This window comes from Branchiostoma belcheri, unplaced genomic scaffold (assembly GCF_001625305.1).
Source record: "Branchiostoma belcheri isolate BF01 breed outbred unplaced genomic scaffold, Haploidv18h27 scaffold58, whole genome shotgun sequence".
NCBI lineage: Eukaryota > Metazoa > Chordata > Leptocardii > Amphioxiformes > Branchiostomatidae > Branchiostoma > Branchiostoma belcheri.
In genome coordinates, this window is record NW_017804220.1 from 1,653,400 (window position 1) to 1,661,054 (window position 7,655).

The 7,655-nt window shown below is 39.9% G+C and overlaps 1 protein-coding gene across 1 annotated transcript in view; it reads left to right on the plus strand.

Moving 5' to 3' along the window:
• Nucleotides 1-6,608, plus strand: part of LOC109481882 (vesicular glutamate transporter 3-like) — a 70,246-nt gene extending 63,638 nt beyond the window's left edge. The window contains exons 9-15 of the mRNA XM_019784513.1: nucleotides 997-1,007; nucleotides 1,926-2,058; nucleotides 2,628-2,741; nucleotides 3,050-3,177; nucleotides 3,580-3,716; nucleotides 4,165-4,294; nucleotides 5,085-6,608. Coding sequence (XP_019640072.1) covers nucleotides 997-1,007; nucleotides 1,926-2,058; nucleotides 2,628-2,741; nucleotides 3,050-3,177; nucleotides 3,580-3,716; nucleotides 4,165-4,294; nucleotides 5,085-5,141 — 710 coding nt within the window. The 3' untranslated portion in view covers nucleotides 5,142-6,608. The remainder of the gene's footprint in view (nucleotides 1-996; nucleotides 1,008-1,925; nucleotides 2,059-2,627; nucleotides 2,742-3,049; nucleotides 3,178-3,579; nucleotides 3,717-4,164; nucleotides 4,295-5,084) is intronic.
• The last annotated feature ends 1,047 nt before the right edge of the window (nucleotides 6,609-7,655 follow it).

Here is a 7,655-nt window from a genome sequence, read left to right on the forward strand (position 1 = left end):
CAGTTGATTCTGCCTAATGCTGAGGTCACAATTCCCACACTGGACCCGGCCGGACAGCTTTTGGGAACGAAAAGTACGACAAAAAAGACAACAGAACACAGAAAAGTTGTTAATAACAATCATGGGTACTATTTCTGTATATTCGTGACATGAATTGTTAATTTTTCGTTCATACAAACAGCCCGGCCGGGCCCCGGTTTGGCAATATGACCTATGCATAAGCTGAACCAAGTCATAACATATATGTTCTGCATATACCTGTTCTGCACAATAGTTTTTTTTACAATTTGCATCATTTTGTCTTGACTTGTCTAAACTTTTGTTTCTTAGTGGACTTCCAAAAACTTGTATTCACTTATTTGTATATCAATCAATAGTTTGAGCTGATAAACCTGCATTTCTCCTCTGGTATCTCAGTCACTGACGAAAGCTAGTGGATACTAGCTGAAACGTCTGACCGTTTCCAAAATCATATCCAGTTGCTTGAGTAACTGCTTTTTGGCGTATCTTATTACCTGGATGTCTAACCTTCATCGACGTAATGATATATTTCATTGCCAAAAATACAAAGACATCGTTCGATGCCTAAGATCTTCTTTTCAACGTGTACAGAAAAATAAGCAACCGTTGTGCTAACAAATTTGGACGTACATGATCTATGACTTGATAAATTGAATATTGGCCATGTTTTTAAAGTATGCATTAAAAGTCAAGAAAAACACAGAAATTACAAAATACACTCCTTTATCAATGAAATATGACGGCGTCCTCCCAGGGTGCAGTCCATATAGTCTTTCGAGCCTGGACTGCCAGTGAAAAGCTGTATTGGTCGAAGTCTAGCAGTAAGGGGAGCTAAGCTGAGGCGAATGTCTTTGTTTTAGAGCCTCTTGTGGCATCATTAGATGAAATGCACAGCTGTGGATCAGACCCAATCATTCTTATTCTTTTACACCGGGGATACAAATGTGCTCTCATTATTTTCTGGAAAGGCTACAGAGAGTCTGAGTGTATCAGAGCTGTACAGAAGGTCAACCAAAAGTAAAGGTTGATTTAGGAACTTCGGGGCAATAGACAACTCTATTAAGATTGTCTTTATTGAATTTCCATAGTGGACAACTTTCGCGATGACTGAATTGCAGTCAATTTACAGATTTGTACACTAGCATATAATATTGCACATAATTCTGATTCTTTCAATTGACATACCTTGATATGATTACAAAGAAATGTAGTACCGCTCGTAAAATTATATTTGTTTACTTAGAATATTCAAATTTGTTGATAAAATACGCGCACATAATATTCAAAGTGATTCAGTTCATCATGGTTTAAAATCTTTGAACTCGTCCAACTATCACTCTCAAGGAACTCATTGAATCTGAGGCCGGTTTACAAGGACTTGAACTTCTTTCTGCAATGACTGGCAAACAATACTGGAAACAGAACTTCTCCTGCTACACCTCGTGATGAGGATGGTTTAGAATAGATAAATTCTTCTGTACATGTATAAATAAGTTCAAATTTGTTTCATTTTATCATGTCAATATCAAGTAAGTTACAACAATCCAGACATTGAAAAGCCACTAGTCTCTTAACAATTAATGACTAGGCAGGGGTGTCATTCATCTTGTCTTGCAGTACCTTTGTGTACTGATATCTGTATCTGCATAGCCGGTATAACCGCCCTTTAGCGTAGCACACCACCTTCGCAGGCACGCGGCGCGGCGGCAGTTGGCTACATTACACCGAACGACTTGTTACACCTAACCCTTGAACATTTGACTCTAAACATTGTTTAAAGCTATCTAATGACAATGCCCCTACTGTACTTGGTGACAGCGAGTTCCACTCTGCGATAGTTTTAGGAAAGAATGCATTCTTGAACACCTCAAATTTTTACGGCGTTGACCGTCCCTGTCCCCCAGGTCGGTATCCTGAGCGCCCTGCCTCACCTGGTCATGACGTGCATCGTGCCGGCAGGCGGCCAGCTGGCTGACCTCCTGCGGCGCCGCAGAATCCTCTCCACCACGAACGTACGCAAGATCTTCAATTGCGGAGGTTGGTTAATCTTCTCAATTTTTGTAAATGCTCTTATGTGTAAAAATCTAAATTCTTTCAATTTTAACCGTAATAGTTTCTGTATGCGAATCTAAATACTATCAATTTTAATCGTAGTGGTCATAGCCAGCGACATTATTGAGCCGGCGGAAACTACGGAGGATGGCACCCAGGCTACATATCTTATATGTTATAAACTGATATTGGTATTAATCATGCTGTAATAGCCAAGTGTTGTATTTGCCAACTTTCTAGTGCATTCTCCTTTTTGAGATCATTCTGTAGCGCACTTCTTAGTGTGATATTTGTTTTTCCTTCCTTCCTTCCGTTCGTTCCTTTCTTTAACTTTCGTCCAGTTCTCCAATCGGCGACGGTCCTTCTTCTATATGTAAAGTTACATATACATAATGTATAGAGGGGGGCCCTGTATAATCTGGAAAGACAACTTAGTTCAGCACCTGGGTCCTACATGTTCAGATTGTGAGATGAAGAAAAGACTGGAGCCTGTCGAGGTAATGATAATGATGATACGATATACTTATACGTACTGTTGATAATGTTATCTCCAGGGTTTGGAATGGAAGCGGTATTTCTGCTCATATGCGGATACAGTAGCAGAAATACGGCAGTCGCTATCGTCTGTCTGACTATTGCTGTTGGCTTCAGCGGATTCGCTATCTCCGGTAAGTGAAGTACACATAGTGTCTCTATTTCCGGGTAGAGTTTACTGTGCATGTGTGTTTTGATGGAGCCATTTGCTAGCAGGTTGCGCCACTCGTCTGTGTAACACAGAATTTTACTGTCTAAAGCTTTATAGTTTCCTACCGGCTCTTTATCATTTACAAAAAAATAGAATAACTACCTTGTGGTATGGAGTGATTTGACAGCATAGCCGAGCTAATAAACTACTTATCTATAAACAAAATAAACTCCATCTAGCCCAGAGTATTGGTACAAAGTTTAAAGCTTGACACCGTTCTTTCTGTGAAAGGCTTCAATGTGAACCATCTGGACATCGCGCCTCGTTGGGCCTCCGTGCTGATGGGCATCTCCAACGGAGTGGGCACTCTGTCAGGCATGATCTGTCCAATCATCGTCAGCACCGTCACCAGACACAAGGTAAGCACCGCTGTCATTTGTCAGCTACTGTCACGTGGTTGGGTAAATCCAGTTTGATCTGTCCAATCATCGTCAGCACCGTCACCAGACACAAGGTAAGCACCGCTGTCATTGGTCAGCTACTGTCACGTGGTTGGGTAAATCCAGTTTGATCTGTCCAATCATCGTCAGCACCGTCACCAGACACTAGGTAAGCACCGCTATCATTGGTCAGGTACTGTCACGTGGTTGGGTAAATCCAGTTTGATCTGTCCAACCATCGTCAGCACCGTCACCAGCACCGCTGCCATTGGCCAGCTACTGTCGCCACCTTCCAACTCAGCAACAGAGAGTGAATGCAAGCACTTCAGTATCTCTTGAATAATAAGCTGTAACAAAGAAATTGTTTTTACTTCTCAACAGAATGCGAGGGAATGGCAGACAGTCTTCCTCATCGCAGCCAGTGTCCACTTCTTCGGTGTTATCTTCTACGCTTTCTTCGCTTCTGGCGAAGTCCAGCCATGGAACGATGACATCGAGGACAAAAATGGAGGAGACAAGTAGGTTTTGCTATCTACAAATCTAAACAAACCGGAGTTGAGTTTTAACTCTTAGCATGACTACCAGAAAATGGTAGCACACTTCCCCGATATTTATACGTTACTAGTTTCAGCAGAGATAGAAAGGCAGAACTTTTTGTTTTTGCTCTTTTTCTTCTTCTTCTCCAAACAAATAAGTCAATGACCATGACTACAGTCTAGATCTGTTACCATGGTAACTGTTGCTGTAACAGACACCAAGTGGTGTTGGGTTACATTATGTGGCAGGACAGAGTTGGGGGGGCTGCTAATCATATTATATATGAATGTATTTGAATAAGAGTAAGCAGAGCAGTAATATATTAGGTTGTGTGAATGTAAACATTATGTATTTTCTTTGAAAAATTTTCAGTTTAAGATATTATCTTTCTAGTTATAAAATAATCTTAATTGCTTTTACGCCCCTCAGATACAAGGACATTGACAAGCAGACGATCGTTGACAAAGACGAGTGCGCCCTGACAGCGGAAGAGGGGATGGGCACGTACGGAGCCTGTGACAGCGACATCATCCCCAAGAGCAAAGAAGAGCTGGTGCAGGTATCAGAAATTTAATTCTGATTTTCAACAATCCAATGCTGCTATATTGAACAAAAACGTACTTTTACCTGTGACAAACACACTTTACACACTCTCTATTACAATAATGTTGATGAAACTATTTTATATAAAAATAAAACTTGGGTATTTTTTAGTATAATTCTAGCTTTATAAAATTCTAGCATTATAAATACTAAGTAAAGTGACATCGATTGATATAGCTAATATTAACTCCAATACTGAAGCCCAGAAGTGGTTGATAAAATAAATTTTCAAAGTGGATTCGATTTGCAAATATTAATATCTAGAACTCTCTGAGGTAGTACTATAAAAACTACATAATAATAAAAAGTGCAGAACATTAAAAGTAAACTCAAGCTCTGCATTCTGTATCTGTATTATGTATCCGTATAACCGCCCTTTGGCGTAAAACACAAACTTCGAAGGCATGCGGCGCGGCGGCAGCTGGCTACATTACACTGAACGGCCTGTTACATCCAATCTTTGCACATCTAACTGCATACAGAAGTTGCTAAAATCTTTCTAGTTATGATGCCCCAACTGTGATCGGTGGCAACTAGTTCCACTCTACGATCAGTATAGTTCTTGAAAAATACGAATTTCGAACAAATTTGAACACCATAATTCTTGGTTGATAACTCTGATATTAGAAGGCATGGCTGTTTCTTGTCCTTTTCTGGACTGGTATTGGATACTTAGTGGTTGGTACGTCTACCAGTTTATTAGTCACTTTCTACATCATGTATATTCTGGACATTTATTTTTATAGGTACCAGCCAAGGACACGTATCTCCATGGAGATCCAGACGACCGAGAACTGCGATGACGTAACGGAATATTCCACGTAGATGACGTCAGTACAATACGTAGTTTCATCGTTGTGAAAACTAGCAACTTTACTCACTAATGCATTGATTGATTCAAGTACATGTAGTGACAAATGAGGAAAAGGAATTTAAGAACATGGCTACCATGGATATACTCTAGATTCAAGCTATTAGGGCTCTTTAACCTTATCAACCTTTGTCTTAGACGAGACCTAGGCCTTCTCCGGGAGGAATAGTAGTGATACTATAACATTATGACTCTTGATCATGTAGAAGTGTTGACCAATGAAACAGTCCCAATTTGTTGTCGGTGACTCTGATTGGTTAAAAGATGTCGTGTGTGTCCCCAGGAATTCCAAAGTGTACATATTATGTAATGAACAACAACAAAAAAAGAGTCCTCCAAGCAATAGAACATTTGTTCAAGGGCGTGCGGTATTTTGTGACGTCTTATATGATGTATGGTGTATAAACAAAAAAACAGGTAAAACAGTTAGATCAGATGTAATGTAGATTCCAATGTACATAGTTACTTCAGAAACGTTCCCCAAAGGCCAATGCGATCAGTACACAATAATAATACAAAGGGTCTACGCTGGGAACTTTTCTGAAGTACTTGATCAACAGAAGTCGGGAGAATTTAACAGCGCACATATAAAGTAACAGCGCTTGCCAGTGATGTATGTACGCAAGGTGATAGAAAATCAGAAATATGCAATGTTCTTCTCAGCAGTAAAGGTGTTCCATTGATGGTAAAACCATACATGTTGCGATGCTGTATATCGTGTAGAAGCACTTCTGATGTGTAGGTAGTGAGGTGATATTTTATGTCGACGACGCAAGCGTTATGTGCGAAAAGCTAGTGGTCCGTCTCACGGTCCTTTCGTGTTAGACTGTCTCAAACCGATATTTCCACCTATACTCACTCAGGAGACTCGTATGTTATACTGTACACACGTGCACCTACTAGCCGTATATCGGTGTACCATTTTCCTAAATTACTCTGGTAAAAGACAGGAACGTAAGTACATGTAAGTCACGTATATGTCGAAAAATATCACGGGCCCTGGTGTACTGAAGAGTAGTTTTCCCGTTATGTATGTATGTAGTAGTCCTGGTAGACTACCTCTCGGTATAACTATAGAAACTGCACTTTGATGGTGAGTTTAGGGAGAAATTATGATGGTAAAATGTAACACAAATTCAACACGCCCGGCCGGTGAGATCGCGCAGCGCACATGTTCACCTGAGGTGACGGTCTCCCGTGTATCCGCGCGCGGGAGACCGCTGTGGCTAGCCGCGGTGCCGGTACGGAGAGTGAGGGACCAGGTAGTGATGGCGCAACATGATCACGTATGTAGAACGTAGCTAGCATGTGGTGATAACACTGGTCTAGTCCCTTGCTTTTGGCTTCTGTATGTAAGTGAAAATCAAAAGAAAGAAAAAATAACAATCATGATAATAAAGATAAAGAAACTAATACTGCTGAAACTGACATCAGCAAAATAAAAACTAATTCGAAGAGTTTAAATGATGACAATCAGAAAATCTAAATCGTGGCAGATAAAATCAGTAAAAAAATGTTGATGGTATGTGTTGAGCTTTGTGCTGCTGGTGATTTGTAAATAGAATCACAAATATTGTACCGCAGTGTTTTCTATAGGTCTTGCCATTTGTGACGAACTGTAGCACAGGAATAGCACAAGTAAGAGGCAAATCTAAGAAAAAAAATGTATATGTGTGTATTGTATACTGCTGCCGACAGAGAACTTAGCGACTATAAACCGATCTCTAATAATCCTAAAGATTTCACTATCAAATGAAAATAAGTTGAATGCATGTGCATTTCTATCTTTAAGAGTGTAGCAAAGTTGTGTATTTTTTTCATCCTAAGTATTTAGTGTCGTAAAAAAGGAATGAATGTCAACTATGTGGCAATCAATATATGTGATGAACATGCTTAATAATGTCAAGATGCACTATGTTTGAAAAGCGCAAACGTCGTATCTGGAAGAAGACGCAGTGCGCCATTTAGATTGAAATCCCTCTGGAGGCGCAAGCTAAGCACTATCCTAGCACATGTACATGACGAACTGTGTATTAGATAGATTGTAATCGTAACAATGCAACCGTAGATCTATTTTTCCTGTGAAGTATGTCCTGGTGTGTAATAAGCAACAGCAGAAATGTAAACTGATTTTATCTCACGTTCTAGACATTGTATGTGTAGCGTCTGCTTTCGAAAAAGTACTGTTCTTTCTGTGGTTTGTTCATTTGACTGACGAAATCCCGTCCACATGTCAATAGACTTTTGCTGCATGAAGCGTATATATACGTGTCAAGATATAAGGTAGAGTCCAAAAGGTTGTATAATGTATTACTTGTAAAAAAAATAGTCATATCATGTAACGACAATATCATAGACTCCCCATTGAGCAATGAATAGCAAGCACATCTATGAAGAAACGACATGATGAAGTCCTTAGAAAGTCCATCAATAAAAAAAACAAGCA